This window comes from Limanda limanda, chromosome 5, assembly GCF_963576545.1.
Source record: "Limanda limanda chromosome 5, fLimLim1.1, whole genome shotgun sequence".
In the NCBI taxonomy this organism is placed as follows: Eukaryota; Metazoa; Chordata; class Actinopteri; order Pleuronectiformes; family Pleuronectidae; genus Limanda; species Limanda limanda.
Genome location: NC_083640.1, coordinates 5,144,576 through 5,169,146, shown reverse-complemented (window position 1 = coordinate 5,169,146; position 24,571 = coordinate 5,144,576). Strand labels below are relative to the sequence as shown.

The 24,571-nt window shown below is 41.2% G+C and overlaps 1 protein-coding gene across 1 annotated transcript in view; it reads left to right on the top strand.

The window, feature by feature from the left end:
• The first annotated feature begins 6,510 nt into the window (after window positions 1–6,510).
• The window catches only part of gnb1l (guanine nucleotide binding protein (G protein), beta polypeptide 1-like), a 30,381-nt gene continuing 12,320 nt past the window's right edge, over window positions 6,511–24,571 (top strand). Inside the window, exons 1-5 of the mRNA XM_061071748.1 lie at window positions 6,511–6,566; window positions 15,478–15,638; window positions 16,961–17,086; window positions 17,209–17,371; window positions 20,083–20,175. Of these exons, the coding sequence (XP_060927731.1) occupies window positions 15,529–15,638; window positions 16,961–17,086; window positions 17,209–17,371; window positions 20,083–20,175 (492 nt within the window). The 5' untranslated portion in view covers window positions 6,511–6,566; window positions 15,478–15,528. The remainder of the gene's footprint in view (window positions 6,567–15,477; window positions 15,639–16,960; window positions 17,087–17,208; window positions 17,372–20,082; window positions 20,176–24,571) is intronic.

Here is a 24,571-nt window from a genome sequence, read left to right as displayed (position 1 = left end):
CCCCCACCCCAGTTGGTCTTCCCTTTTCAAACAGAATATAAAGTTTGTCTTTTCTGTATGTTTGACTTACTCATTGTATTTTAATCTGTTTTTCTTTAACTTTGACTGTTTTTCATTTTTATAGTGCCATTGATAAATAATAAAGGCAAAACCAGACGTATTAAAAACACACAAATAAATAGAATAAACTCCGTCCCTTACCCTGGAGACGTGGCTGTCCCCATCAGCGTGGAGCCTGGGAGAAGGAAGAAGGACACGTCCTGGGGAGGACACTGCACCTAACCTGTTCTTCCAGAGCTCTAACCCTAAATTTAACCTAAACCTAACACTAACATAAACCTAAATATAACCTAAATCCAACCTCAACCTAACACTTTCCTGAAACTAAATTTAACCTGAACCTCAACGTAACCTCAACCTAAATCTAACCCCAACCTTAACAAGCCTTTTGAAGGTGGGCCAGAAATTGACGTCCAACTTTCTAACTTTCCAACTTTCCAAAAATGTCCACTGGTCTGAAAACCAAACTGGTCCTTCCAACGTATAGCCACAAGTTCACACATTCACCCACATTCTGCATGTAGTGGGTATCTGTTAGCTTCCCCTCTGGAGCTCACGGTTATGCCTGTGTGTGTTTATTTGTTGGTCAGTGATCTGATGAGAGAAGGCTTGCTTGGTATGTTTTGTGTGTGTGTGTGTGTGTGTCTGTGATGTCGGGGGTAAGGGGGGAAATTTGGACGTGTGGGTGTGTCAGTAACGTGATCTCTCTTGTGTGTGACCTGTATTTGTGCGTCCACACTTAACTGCGTGCACGGCATGATGTGGGTCTACTGTAAGAGCCTGCATTCAGTACACGTGAACGTCCTCTAAATATAAAGCTGTGGAGAGCTACAGTGTACCTCTGCTCTGTGTTCCCAAAACAAGATCAACATTTTCAGACGCTTCTATAACAGGAGTGTCACTGTCACAGCCAAACTATGGTACGCACACACACGCACCACGAGCCCGGTGTATATATAACCTGCTCAGTAATTAGCCCTCGCAGAGTAACCTTTAGCCTTAATGTCATCCTGTATGACAAATGAAGTAGCAGCAGCAGCAACATGAAGAGTGGTCATTACTGTGTTGAGGCGTCTCCTGGAGGAGGAGACATGGCATGCGTCTCGGCTCGGCTCACTGATCTGGGTTCTGTCCACCCAGAGGCATTTTAAGACCATCGTTATCTTTGTTCTTTTTGCTTCCCAATGGAAAAAAGATGTCTTCGGACGATAATAACAAACTGCTGTAACAGGCCAGAACTATAATAATCTTCTAGAACTTCAGGAGATGTCAAATTCGACTCACTCCGTCTAAAGAATATGTGAAAGTTTCAAATCTAAAAAACGAATCATCAATCAAGAATTACATCAAAACTTGTTTGTAAAACCTTTTAAACTACTGAATTTTTTTGTGTAAGAATTCAATATTTTGCAAAATAGGTAAGTTCTCTGGTTGCGCACTGAATATGAAGCTAAAATGAAATAAAATAAAACTTTATGTTCATTATTTTGTGACATTCAATCGTCTTTAGACTTCCTTTAACCATAGCTCAGTACCACTATCAAAATTCAACTTTACAATAGAGTATACAGGTGCATATGGCTCTATCCAATGGATAAGCAGCTGTAAGCTTTAGAATAAAGCACAGTGTGTTAAAGGAGGACCAACATTAGGATCCATTGTCCTGCAACATTTAGGGTCAGAAATCACACTTTGCCTTACATGCTGCTCTGGATGTGACCTTGAGAAACAGCTCCATCATGAAAGAGGAGTTTCAAAAAGAACTGATAAGAATATTGAATTTAGAGAGCGGGTTCCTCCCGTTCTTCTCCACCATTCCAAGGGAGGATGGCTCAGCGGTGCAGATAGTGCCCGTGCATCAGCTCTCTCCTTCCTGCTACATACTGGTTCATTAAAGCTGTGTTTTGTTCTATTCCTCAAAGTGACAGGCAGTCCAGTCACTCCTCGCCCTCCCTGAGATCTCTCCATTCACACCTGGTCTGATGCCCAACGAAAACATGAGGCAGGGAGGCCTCGCCAGCGCATTATGATACCTGCACGTCCAGCACCCACTCCCATGTGCTGTATCTTCTCCCTCTGTTCTGATAACTTAATGCAGACTCATCACACCCTGACATGTGGAGCACACACACACACACACCCACGCAAAGGGTAGTTAATCCAATTTCGCTTATTGCTGGTGTATTTTCTTATTCCTGCTGATAACTTGAAAAAAAAACATGTAGGATTGCCTCTAATCTAAAAGGTTTCTAAGGTGACTTGTTTAAGACAAGTTTTCACTGTATTAGAAGCGGTAACTTTCAGATATTTGTTCTCGATCTACAAAATAATTAAAGATGTAATTAGATATATTATTTTGAGACATTCTACGAACACTTTGTTGACTTGTCAGAAGTTCCTCTTGGTGGTGGAGTCGCTGTAAGAATTCTAAAACCTTCGACTCAGAATTAGTAAGAGGAGCCTGGCATGACCAGTATTCCCAACTTGGGTGCCAGGGCATACCGTCTAAATGATGCTAGCTGGTGATAGTGAGCCATCAAGAACAACAACAGTCCCCTGAAACCAAAGCAGATCATTTGAATTCAGCCATCCTACATTTCATTATATGAACTTTTGATGCCTGTAGTGAGTCGATGAATAAAACTTAAAAACAGTTTGTCATTAACAGAAACTTGCTGTGAGGTCATGCAGTTTCCATGACAACACTATCTCCCTGAATTATAATCATAAAATGATTGAATAAAAAATTACAGAAACATCAGATGTAAAAGAGACGTAATATCACTTGTGAACGTGCTTCAACAATTTTTGTAGATCCTCATGAGGTGATTTAGAAACACAAGGAGCAAATCCTTTGATGGCGCAGTCATCCCCTTAAGATTTTATAATTTTCCATAATAATGACACCCTCACAGAACCTGCAGAAAAGATTCACTGTTTCATGGACTTATGAGCATTAGTCTAGACCGTTTGCTTTCTTTAAATGTTATTGTAGTTAGCCTGTATTGCTACAATTATCTTTGTTGTTGAGCGTGAGCTGCTACGACTGTTTCCTCTCTCATGTCTGTCCAGTCAACATGAACTTCAGCCAAGATGGCTCCGTCTACAGGGAGTCTCACAAGATAACATTTTCTGATACTTTGTCTCTGACGGTGTCCTAGAAACGTCACAGTGTTGTCGTTTTTACATGTTTTTTTATGTACATATCTAATTAATTAATACTCAGTAAGATTAATTTGTTAAGAGCCTACTGCACCCCTCTCTATACAGCTCCACTCTGGGTGAATTACAAGAAGGAGAGCTTGTGTAGGTTGAAAGTAGCCTATAATGACTGTCTTAGGATACTCCTGAAGAAACCCAGGAGTACTAGAGCCAGTGAGTTGTTTTGTAATATGGGTCTAACCACCTTCATGGCCTTGCTGAGGAACCTAGCGTTTAAGTTTATGAGTCGGCTGGACCGCTCTACAAATTTTATTATTGATCTTATGACAGACCCTGGCAAGCTCTGTCAAATACACATCCAAGATCTTTTTTGGCCTTTCTTTCCCTGAATATTTTTATGTAATGTATTGATTGTATGTATTGTTGTTGTTTTTCTCTGTGGGCCCTGAGCCTGTATTAAAGTTTATATTAAAGTTTATATATTTAAAGTTATTAGTAGAACATTTTTATTACCTAGAACAAATTTGCTATGTGTTTGCACTTGATTCCTCCTCCCGCTCATAAGTCTCTTGGTACTAACCCTAACTCTACTATCTGTGTCCACATTATGTATGTAATACTTGTCGGTGGGGACTTAAAGCAGTCTGTAGTTCCTCCCTGGAGTTTTGCCTCCACTGTGTTCAATACATTCCTCTGCCTCTCCAAGATGGGAGAGCAGCTCGGTGAATAAGTGCCAGCAGACTGAGTCGTAGTGCTCCCGTCTATTTCCATCTCTCTGTGGTCTGGCTGCTGCTGCACTGACCCGCAGCCTTTCTAATTTGGTGATGAGCTGTAAAGTGACCTGCCTGCCCCCGCAGCCGGCCGGCCGCAGTGAGAGTGGGATTCCAGGGATTTCCTTACCCGGCGGTCTCTCGGGTTGGACGGACGTTACAGTATACACACCCCAGCCATGTCACACACCTCCACCCGTTCCTCCTGGGACCCATGGTGAGACCAAGGTACTATAGCTCTCAAGTGCACCCCGGGCTTTGTCCCCCACACCCACTGTGCCCCTGGGTAAACTGAGATGCCGGGAATAATTGATGACAATGTAGGCCATGGTATCTGGCCATGATATCTGCACACACTCTCACCCACCTCCCGCTGAGGGTAGCGTCGTGCCATCTCCATTTGCACTAATTGGTTTGAACCCACTGCTGACTTACCCTTTTTATGCATGTCATTAAGTGCTTATATATTTGATATATCTCATTAGTGGAAGAAATACACCGGTAATCCTCTGCCACTCATTCCAAAATATTGTGTGTCATTTATTATAATTGTGTACCATATGCCTGGAAGGTGAGACTGTTTTTGAGAGGTTTCACATAAATGACTGGCTGTCCCCCAAAATATTTTTATGGAGTTGCTCAAAAATAAAACAAGTAATGCATACAGATGTTTTTCCTCCCTATTTTTTTAAAGTGATGTGAATGTTGTTTTCTAACTTTGGGGCTTTCTTGCTTGGACAAATCCATAATTTAGGTTTCAAACCCACTGTGCTCTACATGCTCTGCACTCTCTCCCGTTGATCCACCTGTACGCCTTATTGTTTCATTTCACAGTGCAAGGGGGACTGTCTGAATCTAATCCACGGTCACAGAAGAGGTTTAAAACACTCTGGTTTCATCTAATCTCTCAGCTCAGACCCAGCCGAGCTTGAAACCCGCTTTCTCCATGATAGGAATGGACAAATAAAGGTTTCTCCCAGCACTGGCATGAAAGGGCTCTGTGTGCTCTGTGGATTAGGACCCTGTGTTTTCTCTGTCTCTTTTTCTCAATTAGACTGAAAAGGCTGGAAAAATAAAGACACTTCTGTTCATGCCATATCACAAGGCTTTGCAGGTTTTGGACTGGTGATGTTTTTTTATGAAGTTAGAACGGTTTGTAGACGTATAGGAATTCTCTTCTTTTGTATTAAATAGAAAACAGACATTTTAAGTGAAAATCTACAGTCATGTTAATTATTTTACAATTGTATATTAGAGGGCTGTACAATTCTGTTCACTCCCATCCACACCAAGTCTTTATTTATCTATTTCAATGTTTTTGTTGTTTCACTTTTTTTCTTTGCAAAGAAACACCATAGAAATATAATAATAAATACATACACACAGGCTGGTAGTCACACAAATGGAGAAGGTGAGGAAAAATGAAACAAAAAGGTCATGGCAACTGAAGGAAGACCGGACATGTGGTTAGTGTTCGACAGGTGAGGGTGAGACAGAGAAGGCCTTCCTCCTAAATGTACATCACTCAATAAAATAAGAAACCTGTACGTAAACCAGTAAAATTCTGTTGTTCTGAATTTCAGTGACATCTAAACATTTAAAATACTCGTTGGACAAGGAAACATGTCAGAATCATGCTGTCTTATGTGTAGTGACGGGCAATCCTGTCACTCCTCGTCCTTTCTGAAGTCTCTCCATTCACTCCTGCTCAGATACACAAGGACAACTTGAGCCTGTGAGATCTCTGGAAAAAAGATGTCTTCGGACGATAATAACAAACTGCTGTAACCGGCCAGACCTATAATAATCTTCTTGAACTTTAAGAGATGTCAAATTCTACTCACTCTGTCTAAAGAATATGTGAAAGTTTCAATTCTAAAAAACGAATCATCAATCAAGAATTACATCAAAACTTGATTCTAAAACCTTTTAAACTACTGAATTTTTTTGTGTAAGAATTAAATATTTTACAAGTTAGGTAAGTTCTCTGGTTGAGCACTGAATATGAAGCTAAAATGAAATAAAATAAAACTTTATGTTAATTATTTTGTACCAGTACCACTATCAAAATTCATAATTCTACAATCAACGTGGACCAACTTTACAATATAGTATACAGATGCATATGACACACACACACACACACACACACACACACACACACACACACACACAGAGAGAGAGAGAGAGAGAGAGAGAGAGACAGAGAGAGAGAGAGAGAGAGAGAGAGAGAGAGAGAGAGAGAGAGAGAGAGAGAGAGAGAGAGAGAGAGAGAGAGAGAGAGAGAGAGAGAGAGAGAGAGAGAGAGAGAGAGAGAGAGAGATTTCTGTACAGGCACGTTGTCGGGCAGCTCATCAGTGGTAAACAGAGGTCCTTGCAGCCCGGCGGCGCACGCCTGGTCTCCTCCTCTGCTGAGCTGCTCCTCTTCCGGACACTGTCATCTCTCCGTGTTTCACTGAACTGGTATTTTGTCAAGTCTTGTTCCAGCCAACGTGTCTTTAGTAACTTTATTTGACTCTGCGGGAAACAGCCTGACCGTGTAATGCTCCAGAGGCCGCTCGGTGTGGTTCTACTGTAGGTAGCTGCTAGCAGGTTGCTAACCCTCTTCTTGTAAATAACAAGCATGAAGCTGACAGTTTGAGCTTCATGTCCTTTCTCCTTTTTTTTTCTTTTCTCATATATGTTTATTAGTTTTCCAACAGGTAATTCAACACAAAACAAAACAAAAACAAGACAAACATTTGGCTCACACACATATTCAAATCCATACAGGCAGAAGATTCAGGGGTCACGTCCTATACAAGTAAGAAAAAATTTAAAACAGATAAGTGAAATAAAAGTATTCAGAAATACAAGTAAATCGATTAAATGGTCCAACACAACATATTCAAATACAACCCTTTGCCACTGAGCCTTAGATGGAGCTTTATCTGTGATCCAATTCAAAAGAATACACTTTCTAGCACAAAAAGCAAGTGTCTGATAAAGTCTTCTTTTAAATTTGTCAGTGATGGACATGTCAGGTATACCAAGTAGCAGGTATAAAGGGTTATTGTTACTGTTCAGCCCAACGTTTTAATTAAACACTATCTCTCCCTGATAGCATCCAGTGTCATGGAGGGGCGAGCAAACCCAACCCCATTCAAATTCAGTGTTATTTAACTTTCCACTGTCCTGGTCCTTCGCAGTCACGCTTCTGCGATCATGTACTTTCTGACTCCTGTTCCATGTCCAGTTTGTTTAACACATCTTTTTATTAGTTTTTTCGTTCACATACAGCAATAATTCACACATAAAGTGTATACAAAAATTCTTAGAGGTAAAAAATAGCGGTAGGGTGTCCTACACGATGTATGATGATAACAACACTTATGAACCACAATTAACCCTTGACCCTTCCCCACCCACTCACAAGAAAAAAGTAAAATAATTGCATAATTAAACCATTACTACAACCAAAATTAAGAAGTGATGTCACAATAGTTGTATGAATTGTCGTCTCATACTCTTGAAAGAAGGTAATTCACAAAAGCTTAAAACTTCAAATGGATCAAATTAATTAATTATTAGTTTTTCGTGATTGAGTTTTTCCTGTAAAATAAACTTGTGCTACAGGTAGTTGCAGTACAGTTCTTGAAGGTATTAGAATTCTTACAGTGACTCCACCACCAAGAGAAACTTCTGACAAGTAAACAAAGTGTTCGTAGAATGTCTGAAAATAATATATCTAATTACATCTTAAACTATTTTTATTATTTTGTAGATCGAGAACAAATATCTGTGTCACACCAAAGTTCATAATACATCTGTTGTTTTCTGTACTTTGTAATAGAAGATACAGTACATGATGTACAGCTGGGCACAGAGGTGTGGACATCCTTGTGCAAATACATTGTTGATTTTGGAAGTGCAAAGAAGGAAGTAGTACCTGCAGCCAAAAGACATAAAGAAGCCTTCAAATGTTAATTCACTGTAACATTTTATTTTAGGGATTAATAATATTTTGTATAAAACAGCACTTTTGGCAGGTGCTGTAACCAGAATTTAGGCTTCAGTGTTTCTTGGAGCAGTTTATGATGGATGTGATGAATGCATCCGTTTTGCTTTCTGCTGCAGGACATCACAGTCAGTCAGGAAACTGGTGTACATGTTCAGATCCTCAATCTTTACCTTAGATTATCCCATTGTAATAGTTTATTTGTGTAGAACATTTCAACAAGGCAATTTAAAGTGCTTTACATAAATAAAAAAGATTACCACAAGGTAGGAGGACTAAGATAATTCATCATTAGCATCTTATGTCAATTCTTAATGCAGGAAAATAAAGCCCAATGAGAAAATGAAGTTCAGAGTGCCCAAACGTTTCCTGAGAGCTCAAATCAGCCTATGACAACACAAAATGTTTATATTTATGTATGTATATGACAAGGTAAATACAGTTAGTATAAATTACCCACAACATTTCCAGTTTATTCCCGTTAATTCCCGTTAATTCCCCATGGAAAGTTTCCAACTTTGAATATTCCCGGAATTTTGCAACCCTATGCACAACAACAGTCCCCTTACAAACAAACTGCACAGTTTTTGAATGAAGTCAGGTGTGACTGTTCAAGGATGAGCTCATAAAATGTTGTGTGGAAGAAATGACAGCATATACACAACAATTGAATTAATTCACCTACATTAAATGAAGAAAGATTCATCTTAAACATGTCTTAACTTTCTGCACACACACCAAAATTACATTGACTTCCTGTATCCAGCTCACTGCGCCTTAACCAATATTGCACAAATGCACAACTTGGATTTTGGTTTGGTTTTGTTCAGTTTGACATCTCTGGAAGCTGTTCACCATGTAGAAATAGTTATCAACTTTTGTATTGTTTATGGATCAGTATTTGTGCTGTCGCTCATCACACCCCTGCAGAAGGCTGACAGCTTTAACACTGGGGCCTGTGTTGTTTTGACAAAGTGTAACCTCTTATTGTTTTCCTTGTTCTATATCCCCTGTTGCATGATTAGTGGTGGGGGAAAAAATCGATTCTGTTCAGTATCGTGATATTTTGCGCCCGCGATTATATCGATACTGTAGTTGTTGTTTTTTTTAATACTTTATTTACAATTATAGATGTAACAGCCCAGAGGAGCACTTTAACATCCGAGCATGTTCACCAACTCCTTTTTCTGAACAAAAATGCCAATATTCCCAAATGAATTTAACATTTTGGGTCATGACCTTGCAGCCAACTGGACTGGACTCTAGTAGTACACATTTGTTTATTTTTCTCAATTTGATTGAAGGTCTAGGTTACTCTTATTTATATGATTATTCTCAGGTTTATGTTACTCTATTATGTCTGCTTGATGTTACTGTATCGTATTTAAATAATTGTAAGTTATGTGCTGGGAGCTCAGCGTTCATGTGAGAGGTCTCCTATTCAGAAAATTTGAGCAGTCTTATTTTCCTCATTTTTTGTAATGCCTTTGAATAATATGGGGGACACGAATCGCAATATATCGCAGAATCGAATCGCAATACTTGCAGTATCGCAATATAATATATCACAGAATCGCAATACTATTGAATCGTGGCCCAAATATCGCAATACTATTGAATTGGTAGATTTTTGCCAATTCCCACCCCTATGCATGATGTCCTTTTAGGATCACAGAAACTTGTTTTCATGATTTTGCTGTATGGACAGGTCCAAAAACCCACCACAGCCAAAATGTGTGGAGATGCATGATGACACTCGAGCTGTCGACCCTCTTGTGTTCCTTTATCCTCTAGTGTCCAGGCAAATGACCTCACAGAGGAAATGGCTGATAATGCAAACAGATAAGGCTCCTGGTACCTGTTGACCACAGTCAGGACCTTCCTAAATCAGGACCCTCTGACACAGTGCTCCATCAGTGCCTGCCTCAATGACAGCCACAAGGCATTGAGCTCTTATCTGCAGTGGCCCCTGCTTAGCATTCACGCCATTCACGCGAACAATGCCACCTCTTCCCGCTCACTGGATCTGTGACTGACAGTGGGTGTTGGTGCACTTGTGTCTGACTTCAGCCTCTATCTGACACTGAACTGTTTATGCAGTCCAGATACCCCCCTTCCAAGACACAATAAAGGGTGTGTGTCTTCCTAGCCACTTCCTATGTTGTTTGTCTAACTGGACTTTAATAATGGAGCGCGCTCTCTATTTGGCACGTTGGCTTCCTCCTCAGGAGGGATCGGAGGTTTGGGCAGAAGGGCTGAGTAATGGTTGCAGGGCCAGCTCACCACCCACCCACCCCTCCGACCAGCCAGCACGTTGGAAGTTGCCTCCTTGGCGAGACTGTGAAAAGCAGGGAAACAGCAGATAAGACCACAGCCTGAGATAAACAGCAGAATGACTAACAGCTGAAGTATTACGTGTGGACAGAAAAGAAATGGACGGATTTAGCATCTTTCTCTGAAACACTCATAGTAAAAGTCTGCTGTAAAAGACGTTAGAGAAAAAAAACTTCTATTGGCCCAAAAGGTAATAAAGTTGGCTTTTCAGTTTGGGAGCTATCTAGAATGCAGCTTTCGAGCTATGTGTAATCTACTTTCAGTTTTCATCATGCAGCTCCGATCTCATATTTGACGAGGCTGGTATCAGCAGGGGGATCTTGGGATCCCATGCCTCCATAATGGCTCCTGTGAAGCTGGGGCTTTATAAAGCTTCTATAATAAACCCCTGTGATCTGTATATCCCTCCCTCCCTCCCTGCCTGCTCTTATTTATGAATGGCAGAATTTGACAAGGGGACAGCTCAGGTGGGTAGCTGCCGATCACATGATACCAAAGAGCTGAGAGAGGAATGTGGGCAGGACTCCCTCTCACACACTCACAACTCGGGTGGAAAAAAAACTTTGATGCCCCATATCATAACGAATACCCTATCTGCCCCCTCCCTCCTCGAGCCCTCATATGTGCAGCGATGCCGAGGAGGGGAACGGGTGCTGCAGTGGAAGAGGCCTGGGCGGGGGGGGGGCACAGATAGTGGCTGCGTTTGATCTGAAGGTCGCCAGCCCCTTGCTGGTGTTGAGAGATCCTTGGCGGACGAGGCTGGCTCTTATTTAATAACATGAAGGGGAAGCGGACCTTTCTCTCATAATTAGGCCTAATTACCCAGTAGGTGTGGACAGACGGCCCAAGAAGAGACAAACTGCCTTTATCCACGGACTTAGAGTCAGATTACCCAGAGCTGTCTTATCTGTTGCAAGGCCAGCAGGAGCCTCCATCCTCCTCTCCTGCCTCTTCCCACTGGCTCCCATGTCCAGCTCAGGTATATTAATCAGTCAGAGTGATTTATTATACCCTGACCGCGACTCACGGGTTTAATTAGGGCCTAGCTTGTTACCATCATGGTGTCATATCTGAGATTTCTCCTGTAAATGTGATTAATGAGAAAGTTGGCTGACCTATAGGGTTATTTGCTATCTATTGCTCTGTCACGTGCTAGATTCACAGTGAGGGAGTGGGTGTGTTGATGACGTTTGTAGGACACACAGATTCTGGGTTGTTGTGAACACGTCTGAGCAGAGAATCTCCTGCTGTGTTGTTCATGTGTGGAAGGCAAACTCCGGAGAAAGTCCAGACCCAATTGTGCGGACCACCTCAAGAGTTCTCAACAGTTCATGTCTGAAAATGGCTTATGAATAGGGTTGCAACATTCCGGGAATATTCAAAGTTGGAAACTTTCCATGGGAATTAACGAGAATTAATGGGAATATACGGGAATTAACGGGAATATACGGGAATTAACGGGAATAAACTGGAAATGTTTTGGGTAATTTATACTAACTGTATTTACCTGGTCATAAACAGACACAAATATAAACATTTTGTTTTGTCATAGGCTGATTTGAGGCCTGAGGAAACTTTGGGCACTTGACTATATGCTTCTGCATCGTTGTGTCATTCTTAACATAGGTCTTTGCACAGTATTTGCAAATGTACACAGCCTTTCCTTCTACATTGGATGGGGTGAAATGTCTCCACACATGAGAGAGTGCACGTGGCATTGTTCTGTAGAATAAGATGAGAAAAAAGTTTGTAAAAAAACACTAATGCAATGCCAGAGATATAAATAGTTAGCCAAACAATTGGAATCGTCTGTAAAGATATTTTACAATTGATGGATAAATGAATGGAAATAGGCTAGATGAACAGATGAACAATCCTCAATCAGCATGCTAATATATTTTCCCCAGTAATATCATGGAAACTTACCTGACTAGTCCTGCTCACTACAGCAGGCCTCAATAGTTCTGTAGTGTGCAGGATGCTGGGAGTTATCTGTGCATGTGATGAAAGAATGCTCAGCATTTAATTTGCGTAGTTTTTCTTTTTTTCAAAATTCCCAAAATTCCCGAGCTAAACTTCCCATTGAAACTTTTACGAAAACTTTCCGCCCCTTTGCAACCCTACTTATGAATACTTCATTGAAACGTAGGTTGCTGAGATCAATAAAGGGGGAAGTTTAACCGGAGGATCACCAGCTTCCATGTATCCAGCTTCCTGCTGTGGCTTCTCCATCTGGCTAGAGATGTGTTATTATGTCAAACATACAAGCTTGACATGTGACAGGCTTGATTGTTTGTTCGGCCGCCTCTCCGTTAGCAGGGAACAATTTGAGGGCCCTTTGCAAACTGGTTTGAGTGACATCCTGCCACCGTGTTGTTTGTTTACAGTATCTGTCTCTCCCTTCCTGAGCTGCCTGCGTGTTTGTATTTGGGTTTGTGGGTGACTCACTTGTAGCCACCACAACAGAGCCATTGTCGGGGGCAGTTCAGCGCCTGGAAATTCTGACGCAGAGAAAACAGAAGGAGCGGTTTGCTGAGGAAGCGATGGCCAAGGGAGAGCGGCCCTTATTCTCATCTTTCAGATGCAGGTTTGGTTTTGGAAGTCCCCGAGTCTTGTGAAGAGACATCTCCGTCACTGTCCCCAGGAGTTGTCTTTGATTGACAGCGAGCTGTGATTAGCAGTGGAAAGTTTCACCGCCCCTGTTCTTGAGGCAGTGAAAGCAGCCAGTCTCAGGCTGTTGTGTCCGTGACTCACAGCGTCACGCAGGGCCTGCTGCTCGAGGACAATAAGGAACGCTTAATCCACCTGTTATCAGGGTGAGCTTCCTCCTGTCACACACTCACACAGGCGCAGGACTGTGGCTCAGGAATGCAGCCATACCCTCCCAGTCACAGGAGGACAAGCTTAACTGATGGACCCTCACAAAAACTCTGTTGATGGTTTGGTGCCATTTTCTTCATACCACAGATAAACAAGTTTGCTCAGTTGTTGGCCGAAGGGCTTCCTGTTGGTTTGGTTGAGAGATCTGTGGGATCTGTGTTGGTCAACATCTTATTCCATTGTACCAATTTTAAATTTTTTTTTTGTCATTTTATGTATTATGTCAGAATCAGAATCAGGTTTATTGGCCAAGTAAGTTTGCACAAACAGGGAATTTGACTCGGTAAAGTGGCTCTCAGTGTGCATACACAGAATACGGTATGTGTATTACGGTTATACAGTGAGGGTGAAATAAAATAAACATAATTAAATATAATTATAATATATATTATATATAATATAATTTCGGGAGTAACTGCACAGTGGTTATTATAAAGATCCAGGGTTATTGCACAGTGTCACAGTGGGTTGGCTGTTCAGAAGTGAGACGGCGAGAGGGAAGAAACTGTTTTTGAGTCTGGAGGTTTTGGTCATATTTATATGATTGTTAATACAATCTTTTTATGGTGAGCATGAAAAAGCTTAATTTGTCTCCTGCAAACACATAATGTGTCCCCCCCCATAGTGAAGCTGATGGGTTAGCTGAGTCCCATAGACTCCGATGAGGTGTCCTTAATGAGGCAGGCTGGTCAGTGGTCGGTCTCTCCGCTCCACAGGTTCACACGGACAATTTAACCACTAACCTCCTGAAATGCGCTGCCCCTGAATGCCTCAGGCTCCAGTTTCAGTTTCTGCTGATTGCAGGGAGCAGAGGTTATGATAAGTAAAAGTAGAGTTGAATGGGTGGGGTGGGGGGTCAGGGGTGAAGATGTGCTGAGTATCGGCTGCAAATAGATCGATCCTATGATAGTGTTTATGATTGAATTTTCTTGTTTAAAGTCAGAGTTTTCTCCCCTAGAATTCACTGTTGATCTTGAAGGCCTGAAAATCACATTTAAAAAGCAGGTTTTTGATAGTTTATATTCTTGCCTCTGCATGCCTCTATACTCAGAGGATCACTATAGTAAAAGATGTAAGATATTTCAGTTGGGACCAATGCGGTAGATCAACAGACAATGACGTCTTTAAATACTTTGCTCCATATTTCTACGAATAGTCAGAGACATTTAAGGAAAAGCTGGCTTCGTAACCTCAGTCTTGTGTTCCACGTAAGTTCTTGAGAATTGTGGCTGGGGTGACGTGCTGTGTAGGATTTGTTTCTGTGTTGGTATGGTGAACATGTCATTGCAGATAACTGGGTAAAGAAATGTTTTCAGTGTGCCAAGAGAGGAACTTAGTCACGAGCCTCAAGGGCGTCAGACCGTCAGTAAAATCCACAAGCCTTTTTATTTGAATGTTAATCTTAATTACTCACTTTTGTGTGAATGGGTTGTTTTTTTCAAAGTATTGATGTTTCTGATAACGCTGTTAGTAGGTGGGCTGCGTTATCCTGATGACTCCATTTCTCGTTTTCCATATTTATATGTTCCAACTTAAGCTTTATTCGTATTTATCAAACCTCTTGTGGTGTTGAGCAGTATAAGAAGTTTAGAAAGTGGATCAACAGATGGATATGAGTTATCTCGAGCCATACACCTGAATTAAATTAAACTGCAATTTAATAGTGATGTATTATTTCCTTGGAACACACCTGCGGTCGCTTGAGTTTCCTCATCTCCCCGACCTACCAAGGACATAAAAGGCCTGAGCTCTAAACTCTGCCTTTGGGACAACGGCTGTTGATCGCAAGAGGAGTGAGAAGTTTGAATCTCCGTCTGTTTACTGTAATTAGGCTGTCAGCGTTTGTGATTTATGATGTATTGAGTAAGAGAGGTGTTATCATGTAGACTGGAAAGAGGAGGACGGACAGACTGAGAGAGAGAGAGAGGCGGAGAGCCAGAGGGTTTTCAGCTACTAACAATAGAGAAAACAGACAGTGCATTAAACACAACTGTCTGCTGTTTGGAGAAAGGCTTCAAGGCTAAATGAAGACTCTCTCTGAATGTCCTCAATGTTTGTGTGAAAACAAATCAAGACTTTTTTTGCAGATATTGTCAGATTTATACTTATTCTACTTTGTTCTATTCTTCTGAAGAAGCCAAATTAACCCAATTGTAATGCAGGCAGGTTTTTGTTGGGATGAGTCTGAGTTGGCCTCAATCATTGTTACCCGTATTTCCAACTATTGGAATCAGTCACCAAATTAACTTGAATTTCCTTGTCTTTTTCCTGTAGTTGTAAGGTTGGAGTCTCCCACGGTCCACACATTGATCACATGAACCAGGGATGTCTCGTCCCGCTCCGTCCCCCATCTACACCCTGAGGGGGGCTGGTGGGCCACTCAACACCCTGCACTTTAGCTGCCTTGGAGGGGACACTCCTCTTCTATTTTCTGGGTGAGTCATGTTTCTAAATATCTGATCATTTGACTCTTCATCTTCCTCAAACACTAAAGAATGACTTAAATGTTACTAATTCTGTGCTTCATAAAGTCCATTATAAGAAACATATACACGTCGAGGGGCTTGTTTAATTACGAGTGATGAGGAGATGCAGGGTGTGGATGAAGCCCAGTGACATGTTTTAAAGATCCACACATCCAAGGTCTTGATGTAATTATATTATATTATTATTATTAGATTAGATTCAACTTTATTGTCATTTGCACAGTACAAGTACATATGCAACGAAATGCAGTTTAGCGTCTAACCAGAAGTGCAAAAAAAAGGCAATAAAAGAACAGAGTATCGTGCATATTAAAGTGAAAAATGTAATAAATAAGATCTGTACAGTAGAAATATATATGGAATATTACAGTATTAACAGGAATTGTAAGATATACGGACGATGAATACACTATGAGCAGGATAAAAATAAATATATATAAATATGAATACACTATAGGCGGGGTAATACAGTAATAAAAAACAAAGTAACAGTCAGTGCAATGTACGAATGTTCAAATGTTCAGTGGTTGGAGGAGGGCGTGTGGCAGTCCAAGCAATGGTATTTGTTTGGATCTTATACTGTATATAAAGATGAATGACATGTATCCACTTCCTCCCACTATTCAGAAATGTAGCGTAAATATAATGTCTACAAAGGCGGCCATTTAACATCGATGACATCGTTTGGGGCCAAATTCTGCACAGTAGTGATCAGGAGATGGAGCGAAGGTCTCGCTCAATTTTTAAAACATCCAAAAAACGAACTAAAACAAAACTTTACAGAAAATGAACACTTTGTCACATCAGTGTGAAAAAAAGTAGCTTAGATGACAGAAACCATCTTTGAGGCAAACTTATTTAATCTGTACTTGGACTTTTAAAATTGTTCCATGTCTGCTCCACTAACACGGAGGAGACAGGGTTTATGACCTGCAGCTAGCCACCAGGTAGCGATCAAAACACTTTTGGCTTTACTTTTAGGGAGTTGTCATGTTGTCCATCTTTATTTACAATCTATGGTTTGGACAAGAGGGAATCTGACCTCTTTGGTATTCTCTTTGTATCTGTGAGATCAGATATATCATTTATACTGTGTGAATAATATAATACTATACTGTATATACTGTGTGAATAACATATTACTATCTTGTATACACTGTGTGAATAATATAATATGTTGTATATAGTGTGTGAGTAATATAATGACGTGTTGCATATGGTGTGTAAGTGATATAAAGAGTCTACATAAAGCATCCTGTTGGGTTCTGCAGGTCAGGGACTGGTGCCATCCATATCTGGAACCTGAACAGCAGGAGGGCTGAGAAGATTGTAGAAGGTCATTCTGGTAGCTCGGTCATTTGGGTGAACTCTCTGCAGTCGAAAGATGCCCTCATCAGGTCAGGATAAACAATGCCTTGGTTGTAGATTCTGTTCAAGTTCCTAACTTAATATAGATTCTCAGCAAGCACATGTACTTTTTTGCTATATAAAGTTCCTGTTCCTTTGTTTCTGTTGCCAGTCAGGGACGGGACATGCAGGTGTGTTTGTGGGACCTTGGAGAAGGTCGCAGTGAGGTGGTGGACTCGGTGTGGACCGAGAGCGTTGGATTCTGTCAGTGCTCCCTGCTGGAGTCGAGCCCTGGAAGCTACTTGCTGGCGTTTGCTGGAAAACAGACAGAAGAGGTTAGACATGGGGGCACTGAAATCTGTCTATAGAGTATGAATGTGAGTGAGTGTCTGTGGAATGATAAATGCATTCCCTGTGTCTGCCAGTTTGCTTGTTCTTTAGTTTGTTGGTTTATTTGTCAGGAGGATTACACAAAAATTACTGTCAATTTCCACCAAACTCTGTGGAAGGAAGATGCCTGGGCTCTAGAAGAACACATTCAATTTTGGTGCGGATGCAAATCAAGGGTCATATCCAGGATCTTTTATATTTCATGTTCAGTATTGTTCATCCTTGATGGAGGTACATGCTCTGAGTGCCATTTTAGTTTAGTTAATTAGTTCGTCCAACAGAAAGAGTTGTTATCTATTGCCATGTCATCTTTTCCCATTGTCTCAATGCTGTGACCTTTTGCATGAAATTTGATCCATAAATGTGATATAGTTTGAATGGGTTGAAGATGATATCTTTGGCCAATCATTAGTGAATGTGTCATGAGTCAATGTGACGTGAGTATTCAGCTTGCAGCCAGAAGCTGTCAAACAGCAATCTAAGCAGCATCATTAACAAACTAGCGTGCTCATTGCAAGGATCGGATTTTAAGTGTTGCTTCATTTTGACTGTGGCTAGTAACATACCATTCACTGAATGCTTTTGTCTAAATCAGTGCTGGGACAGCTTGAGAGAGCAAGCGTAATAGTGCATTTTAGAGAGTCATTAACGAGGATGTTCCTGCTTTGAAAACTCTTCACTAATAAAATACTTTGAGTGACTTGTAACCACTTTAACTGTAGATCTAGAGAGAGAATTCCCAGGCTTGATCAGATTATGCCCTGGAATGACATCACGTTCGGTCCGTCTCGTGGTTAATGTTCAACACCCACAAAGTCTCTATAGCTTTGTGTGGAGCCAGTGTGTGAACGGTGCAGCAGGATGGGGAGAGGGCAGCCAGCGATTCAGCCATCTTTTATTGCCTCAAGATTCATGTTACTTGTTCCACCGCGGAGGAGCCACACTTGAAAGGGACAGAGCTGTCACCTGATCCAGCCAAACGTGCCTTTGCTAACCCCAGACCAGCAAGCCAGGCATCAGGGCGCCTGTGACTCCCAGCACCTCAATAATGCCATTGTCCCAACAGACACAGGCAGACAGAAACACACACACACACACACACACACACACACACACACACACACACACCCATAAAAGGTAGACCAAAACAGGCCACAGCCGATTTTGTCATTTTGTCTCCCCACCCCATTCCACAGGCATAACTGGCCAAGACAGATGCTTATCATGTGTCTGCAAATCAAACGCCCACATAATTGAATTCCCCCATACAATACATAGGCACTTGCCACAAAACCCCCACAACGGTACAAGCAGTGAGCAGGTGGGTCAATATTTAGACATGTAATGAAGAAAACAGACAACAGTTTCCTTCTGAGCCATTTCAGGTGGTTTTGCTGTTTACTGCTCATAGTCAGATTCCTGCCAGCAGACTGCTGGCATGGCTGCAACATTAATTATTAGTGTGGGTGTTTTATCTATGGGCAGTTTGATGCCACACAAGAACAGCGATCACCTGAGGCACGGGGAAGTTCTCAAAGGCCCTCTTTGTCAGGCACGCAGAGGTAAACATGCAGGACAGATGTGGCCTCGTGCTAAAATACAGATCACTCCCTTAAAGGCCTGTTTAATCTGAAGTCTAATGAGGATGAATATGTGGTTCATCAGCGCAGAGGAAGTCAAAGGAATGAGTTTTGGTAGTGATGTGGGTACACACAGACATACACACACACACACTCTTCTCTGGCTTCATTAGGCTGTGTATTTTATCAGAATCAGTGCCAGTGTGTACAGGAAAACACCATTCATGTCGCTGGGTCAGACTTTAGCAGGATTTATTATAGACAGTGTGGCGGCTGCACGGCACTAATGGATTGTTCTGCGCTGTGGGTTGGAGGCGCTGCAATCTGCAGAGGTCCTGAATATTCAGAGGACAAGTGAAGGATAAGTTTGAAGACAGACTGTTTATACGGACAACTGCAATACGTGTGTGGTTGTAACTTGGTCTCAATAATGAAAACATACATTATTGGAACAGAAATGATCTGATATATAACGGGTTAAAGTGGAAAAATGTTCTTAATAACAGCGTGCCAGTTTATGTCTAGGTAGACCACTCAAGGTGAGAGAGTTGGGTGGGCATAGGATCAATCAAACACGTCTTACACAAGGAACCATGATAAGTTACACAAACTCAATGACCTAGATAGACTGCCATGCAATTTAATACAGTAATCTGTAGCTTGTGAAGCCATTGTTCATTTTGTGAAATAAAAAAGAAGAAGAAATAAAAACTGCTTGGGTAAGACTGACTCTCAGGAGAGCACATACGTTTGCCTTGACCCAACAGTCCTTTTGAATTCTCATGAAGATCCGTGTGTTGTTTCCTGCGATATCAGTGAAAAGTATTTTGTATTTTTTTTTAAAAAGCACATGATCCTGCTAATATATTAACATGCTGAAACACCAAACTATTGATCAAGGTGAACATTGTACCTGTTTATTATTAACATGTTAGCATCGTCATTGTGAGCATGTTAGCAAACTCGCGTTCAGCTGGTTCAAAGCACTGCTGCGCCTTGTTACACAGATCAGCTAGCTGTAGAGAGAAAGAGCAGGCTCTGTTTTCAGAGTTTGAATTGTCATGTGTTCTCTGCAGATCAAGATTATTGAGCTGCCCAGTAAGACTCCAGTCTGCACCCTGGTCCCAGACGCTAAGCTGGGGATGGTCATGTGTATCAAACTGTGGCAGGTAAGCACCAGACACCCTCACCTGTCATTTTAAAAGACACTGTTGCGCTGTTATTTTGAACCCTGAACAGCAGCCTTGCATCTGTATGTAACTACATGTCAAGTTCAATGATTTTACTCTGGCAGTCATTGTCAAAACCAGTAGCTTCCCAATCTTTTCTTGACTGTTTGTCAAGCCGCCCATAACAAGACGTAATAAAGGAAAAAAATCCACAACAATGCACATTTGAGACGTGGCACATGATTTACAGCCCAACAACTTGTCCAGATCCATCTTTCCAAACGTTTCTTCTTAGCTGGCAGCAAGTCCCAACACTGTAATTAGAGCATTTGGAAGGGCCGGGGGTTCACAGCCATATATCAGCCTGCAGCTGTACATCCAATCTGATCCCAGTAAAATTTCCCAGTTTGCGTTCTGTTTGTAAACGCTGTCGAAAGTTTTATTTTCCAGCCATTAACGAGGGCCTGTAATTATTTTGCCTGGCTAATTATTAACTCTTTGGGTTTTGGGGTTTCGGAGGGGAGAGGCAGATGAGGGTTTTTAGACTTATGCAAGACTGTGGATGGTTCAGCAACATTTTATGGGCTGTGCAGTTTACAGGCAACGGAAATCAAAACACATCTTCTCATTTGAAAACCAGAGTGAGGCAAGTTACTGGCCTGGACACATTCAGTCCTGTATCCCTGTTCTACCAATTAGAGTTACTTTAATAAGTCAAAGGGCCATAAAGATGATAGTGTTTGTGATATTACTATAGAGACATGTAGACAAGCTCGAGAGTCTCCCTCCTGCCTGCTGACACGCTGTTTGTGTTTTTCTTCCTTTCCCTTTGATTTCACTGTTACAACCACCTTTCATCATCTGATTTATGAACCAATGCTACTTCAGTGTTGAGTGCCAGGAAACATAATGATCAATTATATCCTTATAAATTATATAATATCAATGTAATACAGCACAGGCAGCTGTCTGACTTCAAAGCCGAAGGGCCCAGGTGATTCTAAATCATTTCAGGCTGATTCCTTTCAGGGCTGAGGCTTGTTCATCTGTTACACTCACTGAGCTGCTTGAGAGACAACCGAGCAGGGGTTAGACTCAAACCCCCCCCCCACATGTACATATGCACGTACACATGCACGTGCACACAAACGTAAATACACAAAAGCTGGACTTACTCTAGAGTTTTCGCGTATGAAGAACACAGCAGGAGAGTTTTCTTGGTCAATCATATTCTCAACAATGCAGAAATCTCCGGAGCATTAATGCTGGGGATGGTTGCACGAGGCAGGACACAACCAAACTGGGGAGCTCACGTCTTTTTGATTAGAGCACATCCATGTTTCTAAGTTGACGTCTGCGTCTTCTTTTTCGTACTGAGATATTTGTATTGTTTTTGTATTTTTAAGTTTTGCCTCCAAACACCGTCTCACTGAGGTGAATCCTCTGGGCATTTCACCGCTCTACCCTCATTTGGACAATATGTCGATTTTTTTTTCCTGCAGAAAAAAACTATGAAGCCTCTGATTCGGACGTTATGTTCTCACACACAGCCCCTTCGGATAATTACAGAACTGTATCCAGAGTTCAGTGCATGTCTGAAAGTAGCTATATATACTGTTAGTGCAGTTCGGGAACACCTCATGTCAGTCTTTCATGAAATGCCCACATGCTACCTACTGTTTCCCTCACCAAACACAGCAGGAGGCAACAGCCGACACACACTCCAGGAAGAAGCTTTTGACAGTTAACTCCTCTCGCTGTCTTTCTTCTCACCATCCCTCCCTCTTTTCTTCCCACCTTTGAGACGAGAGGAGATTATTTTCCAAGACGGACTCACCAACAGATTTATTGTCGGCCTGTAAGCCCTCTCTGATGGATTTTATGGAGAGGATTAAACGCAGTGTTTAACTTCACTTTCTTCTCAGTGCCACTTCCCTTCAGGGAAAATCCTTCACAGCCTTTAGTTCTAATGCTGAGCTCTTGCTCTGTCTAAAAGGTGACTGTCTGATTTCTCTGGATGGAAGCAGGGTACAACACAGCAGACGTGGAGGCAGAGAGTAGCTCCACATGTGGGTTTGACTCGTGTATGGATGGAGGGGGACAGTAGTGATGTATGATGTGCAAGGCTTTTAATGTGAACAGAGGCTGGCGGGGAAAAGGAAATGTTCCTATACAGATATCCATCACTCTCAGCTCATCACCTTGCTGCCTCGTGGCCATGACATCATGGCGGGCCGGGACAAAAAACGAAAGGAAGGATTGGTTCCTTATGTTGAGGCAGTGCCGGCCTGGGGCCTTTGGCGGCCACATCGGCAGAGAACATTTCTCTGTAATTATCTTTCGATTATTTGTATTTATGTATTTACTCTTCTTTGTGATAGTTTATTGGACCTGCACAGTGCTTATCGATCAAATGGAGGAAAAAAAACTGTAAGTCAGTCAGAATCACACTGAAGCCAAGTATTCAGCTGCTGATCTTAAAATGCATCCTAGAATAGAATAAATTACATTTTTTTAGATTAACATCTACAATATAATAGAACAATACACCTATATATAATGTCACAGCAGTCAGTTGTGATGACTAGTACTTGACTTAACTGTGACTAGTTTTGTGGCATTTTTGAGCATTTAATTTATTTATTTAACTGCTTTAAATAAATACAGGGCTGCTATAACAAAAATGGAACTCTTTATAATAATAAAAGGATTGGAGCCATACAAAAAAAATCGTTGTCATACAGAACATGACAAATAACTTTTCACCGGACTTCACTTTTAGTTGCTTTCCTCAACTTGTTTAGAGGTTGCTCATGATAAAATCATAGTTACACATTTAATTTCTTAATAACCCCCTAACCCAGAGTCAAGGTGCATGTCATCAGAAAGACAGTAATAAGACTGGGGTTGGTTAAGTTGGAAAATACCCACTTTATATGTATCAAGTCAGTCTCAAAGTTAGAAAATTATTATACTTAGGGGCTGATAAGTTCATGGGTTTGGAAATAGTAAAAAAACATGGATTAGTGTTAAAGGTAAGGCTGGTAAGTTGTTTCTAAAACATCTTATTTGTTGAAATCTTCTTCACGTCCTGATATCCATCAAAGAATTAAGTTTTCTAGGATACATCAGTTGCATTTTTTTCAAAGTATAGCCTGCTCTTGCTTGCTTCTCCAGGATAACAACCCCAGCTTTGATTAAAAATGTAAGTAAATTATTATTAATTTGTAATAATATGATTTATTAATTAAAGGGAAATTTAAAAAATGCTAGTTCTATCTTCTGAATGTTATTTGTCTTGTATGATACTGAACATCTTAAGGATTTAAACTATTGTACAGGCAGAGAAAGCAATTAGAAGAAAACAACTTGATCTGACATTTTAAAGACCAAACAATTAATAAAATAATTGACAATAGTTGTTAGTAACAATTGTAGTGACAGTGGCTGTGCTCTAGATACGTGTTTACAACGTGGTGTGAGGTAGGCTATCTCTTTGCATGTTTTTTACCACAGCAAAAGCCGGGAGATGCCGAGCATCCCAACTCAATGTGGTTGTTGTAGAAGAAAAGGATTTAACAAGAGACAATATAGACTATATAGAAGAGTCTTGACTCCTCAAAAAAAAAAACACCACAAGCTTGAAAGGATTTATTTATTACCTCTGCCAAAGAGGTTATATTTTCAATTTGGAGTAAGGATTTGGTATGGATCAGGAAAGAACCCAATACATTTTGGTTTTGGATCTGGATCCGGATCAGGATCAGGGGCTTTTCAATTTCTTTAACATTGTAACATTTGTTTTGACTATTTCAATGATTTCTCAGAGAAGAATTCATGGATCTTGAATTTAGAAGGACTGTCGCTCCTTGGCCTGCATGTGCTCTACTGAGTGTCATTCCAGTTTATGATACTGATGTTTAGAGGATAAAGTACTTTTCCTATAATTTTTCACAACTTTGAAGAAAAATGGCAGCGGTCACATGACTGCTAACAGCCATGCTAGAGAAGACCTAGCTTGGCTGCTCTCTCGGCTGCTCCTGCCTCGACAACCAGCTCCATCTGTCTTTCCAGCTGTTGTGTGGTGATGAATCTCCTCCCAGGGCTCCAGCAGAGAGCCCTCTTGTAGAAAGGCCGGTGGAGGATATAATGAATTAGGTGTCTACCCAGGGTTCCCTGACCTCCGACCCATGACATCATCAATCAAGGAGGTCCTTCACTTAAGTGAAACGGTGGGCCCCAAGCCTGGAACGCTTTGCTCGGGCCCTGCCGGCAAGCAGGGGCCACTGATTTTCAGTTGTTTTTATTTGTTTTCATAATCCCTTAGTGTTCGTCCTCACTGATGTGTTTGGAAGGAATACACAACTCTGTCTATAATTTATTTAAAGCTGAGAGA